General features: G+C 50.3%; 1 protein-coding gene across 1 annotated transcript; it reads left to right on the top strand.

Annotated features, from left to right (window-relative positions):
* The first annotated feature begins 272 nt into the window (after nucleotides 1-272).
* On the top strand, nucleotides 273-11,761 carry strc1 (stereocilin 1). Its single transcript, XM_067249436.1, has 30 exons — nucleotides 273-798; nucleotides 896-920; nucleotides 1,117-1,606; nucleotides 1,727-1,899; nucleotides 2,069-3,263; nucleotides 3,374-3,616; nucleotides 3,974-4,039; nucleotides 4,138-4,248; nucleotides 4,601-4,755; nucleotides 4,877-5,063; nucleotides 5,275-5,390; nucleotides 5,485-5,614; nucleotides 5,734-5,916; nucleotides 6,332-6,367; nucleotides 6,538-6,708; nucleotides 6,804-6,944; nucleotides 7,421-7,482; nucleotides 7,643-7,778; nucleotides 7,867-7,955; nucleotides 8,121-8,256; nucleotides 8,455-8,651; nucleotides 8,758-8,848; nucleotides 9,182-9,362; nucleotides 9,505-9,680; nucleotides 9,921-10,076; nucleotides 10,190-10,332; nucleotides 10,557-10,705; nucleotides 10,984-11,081; nucleotides 11,349-11,524; nucleotides 11,662-11,761. The coding sequence occupies exons 1-30, from the start codon at nucleotides 273-275 to the stop codon at nucleotides 11,738-11,740; spliced, it is 5,817 nt and encodes a 1,938-aa protein (XP_067105537.1). The 3' UTR covers nucleotides 11,741-11,761.
* The last annotated feature ends 104 nt before the right edge of the window (nucleotides 11,762-11,865 follow it).

Raw genomic sequence — 11,865 nt, 5'->3', positions numbered from 1 at the left:
TGATACATTTATATTAATGCGCACATTTCTTTTTTTCAGACATGATGTATGGTGGTAACGCTAGACAGGTGCGCTCGCTGCCCCAAACTGTTGCTCGAAAGGATCCCGGGGTCTCCAGCCAGCTTGATAAGAACATACTTGAACTGATTGAGCGCCTTCATGCATTATCCGGAAAAAAACTAAACACTGGCCCCAGCGTCCGAAGCGGCATCCCTCCAGAGCCTCAGATATCCGGACAACCGACGAGCCGGGCTGGTGGTACCACGTTCACAATGCCGGGGGGCATAGACTTTAGTAGCTACTATGGAGTCTTGAGCGGAATATTAGCCGTATACGGGCCGCTACTTAAAGAAAGGTTTGTAGAGAACCTTCCAAAAACTATAGTATGTATTTTATCCGGGAGACAGGACTGTGGATTGGAAGCCGAGCTGACCAGAGCAATATCGCTTGAACTGGGCAAGCCTTTCCTAGAGCTCCTGTCATCGCTCACATCTCAGACCTGCCCTAGCAGGAGCGCGGAGCTACCCAGTTTCCTCAACTCTTATCTTAGAATGGGGGACGCCAACAGGACTATCTCTCTTCAGGAGATGGTCATAACAGCTCTGTCTCAGCTACCACTGTCTGGCAATCTGGTCTCCGCCCTCAGTGGCCTTGTGGACATGACGTTCCCTCCTATTGTCACATATTTGACAGATTTCCTGATAACTTTTATTCAAACTCCCATGGACTATGTCAAACTAGGACTGCAGTTAGGAATCAAGATTCCCTCCATAGACCAAAGTGGGCAGTGCCAGCAAGGTATTACTATTCAGGCCACAATATCCACTCAATTGATCAAACTGATCACATGTGTGTTTAGGATTCTGATTACATGTGTCTTCCTGTCTCTCCACAGGGGACCTCAAACAGCTCATCATGTGGTAAGCAATGATGTAGCATCTACTGAGTGACTTCTGAGTGAGGCACACAGCATCACTGCATGCTGTGATGTGACATAGTAGAGAATCAAGATGAGACTTTTCAAAAACGGAACGTCATGGTGTGACCTTCCTAACCTGAGGGGAAAGAGACAGGCAGGATGGTTGGCTCTCTCTCTAACAGGTGTGTTTTCTCCAGGGGGATGAGCCACAATGTGACCTGGTCGTTTGGTAATGCCATCCTGGACATCTTCCTGGGTCCAGGGCCAGCCCCTTGCTACCCAGCCTCAAACTGTCAGAACCCCACTGGCCCCGTCAGCCGTTCCCTAGACAGCAGCATTGCCTTGGACCCCCTGACCTGTGACCGCCACACCCTGGCCCACTTCAATGACACCTCCTGCCCTGACATCATCAAAAAGGGACAGCAGGGCCTTGACCCGGGCTCCACCTCCCTGCTGACGTTCTGCCAGGCTCTGAGCACGCTCAGTAGTGCCCAGCTGGAGCAGGTGTGGAGCACCTCCTGCCAGATGGTTTTGGGGGTGACCATGCCCCTGATGCAGAGAGCCTCCTGTATGTTAGAAGCCCCGCTTACCTCGCCACCACCCCGCGCTCCCTCTCGAGTCGCCAGGGCAGCCGTCAACCTCAACTCACTTGCTTGCAACTATGGCAATTGGTCAGGAAGTGGACAGGTGATGATTGTTGATTGGTCAGTGTTTGGTTTGGAAATGATCAGTGTCCTGGAAATACTCTTTTTAGATGTCTTTCTCTCTGTCTCTCTCTCACTCACTCACTCTCTCTCCCTCAACCAGGTAGATGCAGGGCTGGTGACCCTTTGCAGTGAAAATGATCATGACGAGTTTGTGAGACGTGTGTGTCAGAATGCCTCCACGATGAAGAAGCTTCTGTTAGACCCTCAGAACACTTGGCTGTGGGGCTACTGCTCCAACACCACCCAGAACTATGTGGTGTCCCAGTTCTGCAGGTAACATCACACATCACTAAAACCTTACTGTTTATGCAGTGTGGACACATCTTCTGTCCTCACTTAAAGGTGATTAAGTCTCTCTCAGTCCAAGCTGCATGGACATGGTCGAATTAATGAATAAAAAAATCCAAAACATCTTCTTCCTGACCATCTTCCTCCTCCTCAGGTATGACATGTGGCTGGCGGAGGGTGTGGTAGACCCATCCCTGGTGGCGTTCTGCTGGGAGCAGGATCAGGAACGGTTCAAGGCCCTGCTCTGTGATGACTTGAATTTTTTCGTGGTTCTGTACTCCAACCCAGCCAACAACTGGCTGCAACCCAACTGTACCATGGCACCGCCTCCAGTGGACACCAACACCCTGGTGGCCGAAGAGTGCAACTACGCCAGCTGGAAGGACATGAAACAGGTTACCATGAACACAGTGTCCCTGTGCGTTCAGTACGACCCCCAGAGCTTCATCTATGTCGTCTGTAGCAACTCCACCTTCCTGGCTGCGCTGTTGCATATCCCCGGCCTTGACTGGGTGAACGACTACTGTGCTCTCAACGGGAACGCCCCGCATACAGAACCCCCATCCTTGTTCAACATCCAGGACTGGTGTAACTATCAGTTGTGGGGTGGGCTGATGATCGACTCCTCCATGGTGGGCCTGTGTTGGCAACAGGACCAGCTCAGCTTCTCGAAGAATGTGTGCTGCAACATACCTCTATTTGAGCAGTTGACTCTTGACCCCCAGAACTCCTGGCTGATGTCAGTATGCTCTGAGCAGGACAATTCACTTCTGATTTCCCAGCTGTGCCACTATGCAAACTGGAACCAGCCCATCATTGTTGACATGACGGACTTGGCGTTCTGCGCCGAGTTCGACCCGCTCAACTTCACTCGTCGGGTCTGCTCCAACAGAACCGTGCTGCAGAACTTGCTAGCCAACCTGGACAACACCTGGCTGCTGCAGCACTGCGCCAACCAGACAGGGGGGGCCGAGGGAAACCTGCTGGGCTTCAGGCCAGCCGTGCAGTGCCAGTACAAGAGCTGGTCCATCTCCATACCGGACCAGGCGCTGCTGGCTCTGTGCTGGGACTACGACCAGGCAAACTTTGTCTCCTCCATCTGCCCAGACGCTGGCCTCCTGGCTAAGCTGATCCGAGAGCCCTCTGCCGTCTGGGTGGGCCAGCTGTGTGCCACCTACACCAGCCACATCTCTGTGAATGGCAGTAGCAGCATGGAGGGGGCGGGGGCGGGGGCAGGGGCAGGCCAGGCATGCCTGGTCAGGGATATTGTGCTGAGGTTCAACTGGACCTGCTCTGCTGACTTGACCCCAGCCTGCAGCCCTGGAGCCAGTCCAACCATGGCCCTGCAGGTCAGAACACAGACCAGAGCTAACCCGAACCCTAACCCTTAACATCAATGTGTGTAAACTTCATCTTGTTACTATGCTGACATGGTGTGTGTGTGTGTGTGTGTGATCAGATGCTGCTGAGGTGTGGTGTGGAAGCCTTAAGCCCTCGTCTGCACAGCGTGCTGCCTCAGAGTGAAAAGTGGCTGGTGGGACAGGCGTCCACTGTGGTGATCCTGGTCGCTATGGAGGAGAACCTGATGACGTCACTGCCTGTGACGGAGAACATACGTCTGGGCGTGCTGGAGGATGTGGTGCTCTACATGGAGAGGGAGAGCAACTTAGAAAACAAGAGGGTCTTGCTGCAGTGTTTTGGGGTAGGCACAGTTATGAATGAATGAATGAATGAATGAAGGAATATGAAAGAGAGAGAGAGAGAGAGACTATCCACAAGTGCTCTCCGTGAGCTGCCCGTTTTTAGGTGTGGAGGTGATTCAGTCATATCCGTTACACTGCTGTTGTAACCGACCTCCTCACCTTGTCAGCTGCAAGTGTTTTCTTACACTCTCCTGTCATGGCTGAAAATCTCTTCCTCTGTGTGTAATCTCCACTGATAAGACATCTGATTTGATAGTACGTATGACAAGCTGACACCAACACTCTTTGTTCCTAGTTGTTGTTGATGGTGTTGATGATGGTGTGTGTTTCTGTGTGTGTGTGTGTGTCCTCCACAGAAAGTGCTGACCGGTCTGATGCTGACCAGAAGAGATGTGACCAGTGATGGATTCTTTCACATCAAGGTAAGCTATACGACCTAACACTGACAGAAGATCAGGTTGACAGTGTTTTAACCTGGGTCAGTGGTTTACAGTTGTGTGTGTGTGTGTGTGTCCTCCAGGAGTATTTCAAAATCCCCCTGGCCAGTCTGACGGAAGTACTGAGAGCTGTGGACATCAGCACTGTCAGGCAGATCCTCCAGTACTTCAACAGAAACAAAGATGCACTGAAGGTGAACTAGAACCTGCTTTCTCTCGGCTCTTTCTCTCTTCTCTTCCTACTGACATTTAATTCCATCAAATATGACTCTCAGCCAGTGCTTTTCTGCCAGAACAAAATGCTATATGGGAACACAGGCTGGAGACTGACAGCTAGCATTGTTAGTTAATGTGGAAGGGAGAGATGCTTTGTTGAAGCAATGTTGCAAACACAATGTTAGAGATCTTTCATGTAATTATGAGAAGTTATTAATGGGAAACACTGCCCCCAGCTCTCTTATGTAGACTATATATGTGTAGAGAATAGGATTATAAAACAAATTAATGAAGGATGAACATAAAACTATTTATCCCCCACCTTTCCAGCTCTCAGAGGCCTACGTCTCCACCATGGTGTCGGTCTTGTTCCAGACACAGCTTTCCAAAGATCCCAGTCTATTCCCAGAGCTGGCTCCTCTCCTGGGCCTGGCCAGCCCAACGGACATCCAGGCCTTCCCCAGACTGCAGGACAACCTCATTGTGTGAGTCAAATCGAGTGCACCCCATATCATCAAAACGTTCAGCTACATACACAACCTCCTGAGGTGCATACAGTATTATTTATCTTTTGTGCACCCCTATCTTTCTTTCTTTCCTTCTCAGGAAGACCACCATCAACGACAACTTGGTTCACCTCTCTCTGGAGAAGCGCTGGGCGTTTGGCCGCTGGTACAGGCAAGCGTTGGGCCCTGGCAACATCACGGCCGGAGGTCTGACGGTGGTCCGGGATACTGGGAACTTAATCACTTGCTTACCCTTTGTCCTCTTCCAGCTCCTCTCCCCTGCTCAGGTAGCACACACATGTTCTTTGTAGCTGGCTGTATGGCTGAGAAATGACAGAAGCAGGGTTAAGGGCAGCAGGGCCTAGCCACCCGTTCCTGGTTGTTTTTTACTCCATGTTCAATATGTCATTCCTCTTCTTCTTTTCTCCTCTCCACTCCCCTCTTCCTCTCCTCCCTCCTCCTCTCCTCCCTCCCCCTCCCCTCCTCCTTGCTCCTCAGATCCTGGACGGTCTGGATGTTCTCCTGAGGAATCCTCTCACTCTCCTACAGCAGCAGTTTGTAGCTCAGAGTGTCTTTGGCACTTTCAGGAATCTGACAGCTATGCAATTCCATAGGTCAGACCCCCCCTCCCCCACACTCTTTCTGTTTCAAACGCTCATTTAAAAATTATGTTAAAGCTTGTTCTCTGTTGTGAGTGTGTGTGTTCAGGCTGGGGAATCTGTCATGCCTGGCTGAGCCCCAAAACCTGCTGTTGTACAAAGACTCTGAGGTCTTTTCTGGCATCCAAGACAAGATCAGGAGCTGCGCCATCCACGGTGTCAGCCTACCTAGCAACATGGTACCTGTTTATGGATGTTTTTGTGTCTGTCTGTCTGTCTCTATATCTGTGCGTTCTTGCGAGTGTGTGTTTGCTTGCCCTTGTGTTTTTGTGTTGACCCCTTATACGTCCTTCACCAGATCTCCAGTCTGTTCCTGAACACCAGTGATCTGAAATCGCCTGGGTCCCTCTCCTCAGCCCGCCTCTCCCAGCTCGCAGATTTTCTTCCCTGGCTAGGCATTGACTTCTTGCAGAAGCTCAACCAATCACAGCTCAACCTTTCTCTTCCTGCCTTATCTGCTGTGACCTTCTCTTCTGCAGAGGTACTAAGCCAGCCAATCACATGCATCTGTTGACATTGTATGTATTGGAATCAACAAATGGTAGTGGATGAGTTACATATCAGCTAATCATACAGGTAACATTAGGTTACAGTATTACGTTGAATGTGTTAACAGGAAGTGTGTCAGAGAGCTAGGTAACACAGTCCTCTTTGGATCAGCCAGTCCCAGATGGTTTGGTTCCAGTTGGTTACCAGGTTCAACAGATGACAGCCAGCCGGCAGGTCGTCTCACGTGGCTTGAGACGGAGCTGACCTGCAGTCTGACAGCTGCTCTACTGGCACCCAGACACCATCCGACTCTGGATGAATAGAGCAGCAAGGAGGGGAGGGGAGAAAGGAAGGGAGAGTAGGAGAGAGTGTTCAGGTAGTGATGAGTTTCCTATTGTTTGTTCTAGGCTGCTGTAATTGTGGACAAGTTGTCCAGCAACACTGTAAGTATTTGACCGAAGGAAAGTGTGTGGTTTAGCCTCAACTTCTTGCCGTGTATGTTGTGGCTACTTTTAGTGATGCTTTCTTACCCTTTCTTAACACATCCTCTCCTTTTCTTTTCTTTACTTTTGTCCTTACATCTCCCCTGTTGCTTCCCCTCGCCCCCCTTCAGCTATTTGCCCAAGGGGGGCTACAGCAGCTGGGGTCCCTGGTGAAAGGGGTGAAGGTGGAAACCCTATGGAGCCTGTCCTCCAAAACACTGCTATCCTCACTGCCTGCCATGGCCCTGCCCAACCTCACCCTCAGCCCTTCACAGGCCAACGCTGTGGCCAGCAAACTCTGGGTATGACTCAAACACATACGTTTACGTAGGAACATATCATGCGCACACATAAACACATCCACTTGTCTGAGTATTGTGATGTTGTGTGGATGCAGGGCTCTGTGAATGTGACAGCCTGGCTGGACCAGGTGGAACCTCTCCTCTCCAGCACCCCTCTACTGAGCCTGCTGTCCCAGGCACGCCCCCTGATGACCAATACTTCCTCTACAAACACACGCCCCTGGAACACCCAGCAGGTACACACATACACATACACACACACACACATATACACACATAATATCACTGGCTTGTGTTTCTGTGGACAGCAGTCAATATAACCTGACAAATGTGTTTGGCAGCATGTCAGTGTTTGTGTGTGTGCATGTGTTTGTGTGTGAATTTCCGTCAGTGTGATTATGTATTTGTCCAGGCTGCCTGTCATGAGAAGGTGTGTCTGACAGAGTGCTGATGAGCAGCTGAATTATTAACCTCCAGGAGAAGGTGGGGTGGTTGTGTAACCTGGGACTCTGTTAACAAGACACACTCATCCATCTGACACGCTCACAATCAGTCTGGTTTGATGGAAATAGATCTCAGTGGGCGGTGTCAAAGTAAATCATAGATGATTAACTCCAGCTACAATCAATCAGAACAACACCAGGCCAATGTGAACAATGACAATTTTCCATCCCATTGATGGCAGCAGTAATGGTTTGTGGTCTCTCTCCAGGCCCAGGCTCTGTTCCAAGAAGTGATGAACATCAAATCAAACCTCTCCCCACAAGCTTTCCTGTAAGTCTCCCCTCTCTTCCTCATGTGGACTGTAACCGTGTGCTTAATTCATTTGAATAAACTTTCCATAGAAAGCCTCAGGAAGTAAACTGTCTATGTTGTGTGTGTGTGTGTGTGTGTCTGTGTGTCTGTGTGCTTGTGTATGTGTGTGCATGTGCAGTGCCCTAGGTACCATTGGCCCAGGTGCAAGCTGCAAGGTCCTGAAGAAGCTCTTCTTCTCTCAACCCTCCTCTTCCTCCCTACGGAGTCTACTGGTCTTCCTCAGAGAGCAGCCTGTCCCTCTACACACCTCCTTGGTAACACACTCACAAACCTGTCTGCCAGTGGTATGACCATGGGTCCAAGTGTTACTGACCAGATGTGTGTGTCCCCTCTACCTGACAGACAAAGTGTGTGATAGAGGAACTGTACAAGCTGGACCTGTTCTCTAATCTGCTAGGGGAGCTGGGGGCTCAGTTGGCCCTGGCCATGACGTATGTTTCACAACATCAACAGAGACATTTGATTAGATATGACAAAAAGGTATTGACAAAGCCATTGGCAATACAGACTAATCACCATGGCATCTTCTTCTTGTGCTTTCTCTCTCCGACTCTCTCTCTCTTTCTCTCTTCTCTATCTCCATCTCTCTCTCTCAGGGTGAGCACCATTAAGAAGTTCCCTTCAGACATGATGAACAGCCTCAGGAAGATGATCGTCCAGGAGCCGCGCCACTTCCTGTTGCTCCCCAGGACCAAGCAGGAACTGCTGGTGGACAAGATGGTGCAGACCCTGGTCAGTCCCCTTCCCTCTATTACTCCCCTTTCTCCCTATCCTCCCTCCTCTCGATCTCTACCCTCTCCTCACTTATCTCCCTCCCCTCCCTTCTTCTTTCTGACAGCTGTCATCAGTTTGTAACTGGGTGCTGAGGTTACCAGGTTACACTGTGTTCATGTGTCTAAGATGTTGTTCCCATGACAATCCTCTCTCCAGGAGATGTACACAGGACAGTACACGCAGGAAGAGTTCCAGTCGCTGGGTGTCATGGCGACCAGCGTGGTTGACGAGATGTTTGTCCAGCTGGATCGCAAGTTCCTGATGGACAGCGTGGAGCTGCTGAGAACCCTCTGCTACAGTAGCAGCAAGAGAGACCTGATGGCCCTGATCCTGCAGGAGCCAGCCATCTTTGGGTAGAGGACATGCGCACACACAGTCACACACACTCACACAAGCACTCATACATAACACACACAATCTCTCCTCAGATGGGTAACATGTGTCTCTCTGCTCCCTCAGACCGGTCCAGAACTGGACCACAGCAGTTCTGAACCAGGTGGATCGCTTCATCTTCTTCCTGCCTCCAGACAAGCTGAAGCTTTTACCCCCGGTACCATTCTCTCCTTCTCTTTGCTTCTTTTCTCCACTTTTCTCCTGTCTTCTCCTCTTCTCTCTTCTATTCTTAGGATGGCCACAGTGTGTTTGATGATGGTATAATGATTGTGTATTGGACCTTAGTGTCTAGTGGTGGATAGTGTGTCCTGATTTGTGTGGAGGTGTTGAGCTGGCGACAGGACACCAGGCACTAGGCCAGGCTGTACCATGCTCAGACGGGTCAATTGAAACCTACCTGATGGTGTCAGGTCTCCTGGAGGTGTCAGGATCTTAGGTGCTGTCCAAGTCAGTCCCGTTCATGTTATGTGTGTGTGTGTGTGGTCCACAGGCTCTATTGACCCAGGGTCGTATTGAAAGGTTGTTCCAGAACCAGCGGCGGTGGGAGGGGGAGGAGATGGGTGCCTTATGCATGGCGGGGCGGGACCAGGAAGAGAAGGTGGCGCTGTTTGGCAGAGAGCAGTTCCTGCTCCAGTATTTCTTGGGTTTCCTCACCATGGGCCGGCTCACAGGTGAGGAGCAGATTGAGATCAGCTCTGTGTGAACGGTACCTCTCTAGATACCCAACTAACTTGTTATTAAATAAAACACAGTTGTTTACATGACTCAGCAAACAATCCAATTATGTCTGACCCTTGATCTCTCCGTGTCCAGCCCCCACGCTGGTCCCAAGCTGTGAGAACCTGAAGTCCACTGCCCCCTCGGCCTGGAGCATTGGCAGCCTGACAGGCATGTCCAATGATGCCTTCACCAGCTGCCTGGAGCTCATCGGCCAGGACCCCTTCCTCACCCCCTATGAGCTCACTGTGCTGTTGAAGAAAACCAATCAGGTTGGTTGGGGTCGTTTCAATATCCACTGAGCCTAGAGGTCTCAGTGTAGATCCACTGGATCTGTAGATCTCTAGATCTTTAGAACATTGTCATTAACTTACTCTGCTGAAATCCAATGTCAAGGTTGATCTAAAATGCCAGATGTCTTTCTGTATTGACCCTGTTACCTGAAGCAGGGCTTTGCTCTTTCTTGCTCTCAATCTCTCTCTCCACATCCCCCCCCCCTCCCCCTCCCCCAGGTGTATGGTGCTGTGGCGTCCTTCCCCCCCTCTGTGGTGTCTCGCCTGGGCAGGCTGGCCCTCCAGCTCACTGTGGAGGAGCTGGGGACCCTGAGGCTCTCAGAGCTCAGCAGCGTTGCTGCCCTGGGGGCCATCAGCACCTGGTCCACTAGACAGGTCTCACGCACACAAACGTGTACACGCAAACCGTACATGCACACACAATATTGTAGACTCTCTTCTACCCATCCATACCCTGATTGTAAATCCTGTGTGTGTGTGTGTGTCAGCTGCCAGCGTTGTTCTCCGCACTGCTCAACTCCACCAAGCTCAGTCCCAGCCAGCTGGACTCCAGCACGTTGGTGGCCATTGGGCATATCATCTGTGGGATCAGCTCCATCGAAATGCGCACACTCAATGCTGTCCAGTTTAGGTGACAAAGGAGATTTAGTTTCCTCTCCTCTACCCAATTCTCTTCTTCCCCACCACCTCTCCTTACCTCTTTTTTCCTCTCCTCTCTTTCATCCCCTCATTTCCTCTCTCTCTTCCTTTCCACTCCTCTCGTCTCCTCCCCACTACTGCCTCTTCTCTGCCCTCCTCTCTTGTTTCTTCCCCCCCCCTCCTCCTCTGACTTGTGTCTCCCTCTGGTGGCTGCAGTAAGGCAGTGATGTGGCTGGGTCATCTGAGGTTGGCCTGTTCTGAGGAGCAGCTGGCGTCCCTGGTGGGTCTGCTGAGCCACGACCAGGCCTTTGGCCTCATCAGCTCCTGGGGGCCCCAGGTCTTCATTGAGATCGGAGTTTTGGCAGGTAGACCTCAGATTCATGGTTCTACATATTTGTATACTGAGATTCACTACTATGTGGCTCACTTCAGATATAAGAACATACAAAAAGTATTTACATATTTGACATCACGCTGCTGGGTACTTCATGTGTAGACTTGTAAAGACATTTTCAGGCTGTTGCAGTGGCCCTGTAGAGTTAATGTGATATTCTTCTGAAACAATGTTGAACTATGGACAGCTGTAAAACTAAGTGTTGCTGTCAGAGTTGATCTTTCTGGTGTTGTCTCTGCCCTTGTGTAGCTGGCATCCCAGACATGTCCATGTCTGCTCTGGTGAAGGAGCAGATTGAGGGATTCTCTCCTCTGGCTGTCTCCCTCATCCCTCCACAGAAGTTTACTGTGAGTGTCATGTAGCCATGCTACAATACTGAGTGCAATGGTCCAGCTGGTCTTTATTGTTGATGCTATGTTCATGTGCTCATAGTCATCATGTGTTCATTGTTGTCTTCATAGCCTTGTATTGATGTGTTTATATATGTGCTCATAGGTTCATATTCACGTGGTGTCATGTTTAATACAGTAATGTAATGTCAGTGCATTAAAATGAACCTGTTTCTCTTCCTATGTTCATACTAACGTATTCACATCCTGGTGCCATATCCTCAGGTGGTGTTCAACCAGGCTCAGATCAACATGTTCTCATATGAGCAGGCTATGGCAGTGACCCCGGAGCAGCGAGCCCTTCTGTCGGACGTGCAGCAGACAGCTCTGTCCATGGTGTTGACGCCCTGGGAGAACAGACCTCTGGACTTCAGAGGTAATGATGCAAATGCTGCCTCACAGTTGGATAAAGGACCTTTACACAACCCCCTTAATGAAGATCCTCATTCAGTGGTTCTAGTGTCCAACGTGTATATAAATGTGTGGTCTTGGCCTGCAGTATAACAATGGGGATTGTGTGTGTTTACTCCCCAGACAGGTCTTCAGGGCTGACCCTGAGTCCCAGTCCTCTGTGTCACCTGCTTGGACTACTGATGCTACTGCTTTGGTTGGTCTGAACTGGTCTGGTCTAAACTGTCTTGTCCTGGCCTGGTCTGGTCTGGGCCACCTGACCTGCTGAATGACTGCCTCAACGATTCTGAAGTTGGAGAATTTAATATGTAAAAATTGTAAGAGATTAGGT

Source organism: Osmerus mordax, chromosome 13, assembly GCF_038355195.1.
Source record: "Osmerus mordax isolate fOsmMor3 chromosome 13, fOsmMor3.pri, whole genome shotgun sequence".
In the NCBI taxonomy this organism is placed as follows: domain Eukaryota; kingdom Metazoa; phylum Chordata; class Actinopteri; order Osmeriformes; family Osmeridae; genus Osmerus; species Osmerus mordax.
Note: the sequence above shows the minus strand (reverse complement) of the source record. Positions and strands in the feature narration are given on the sequence as shown.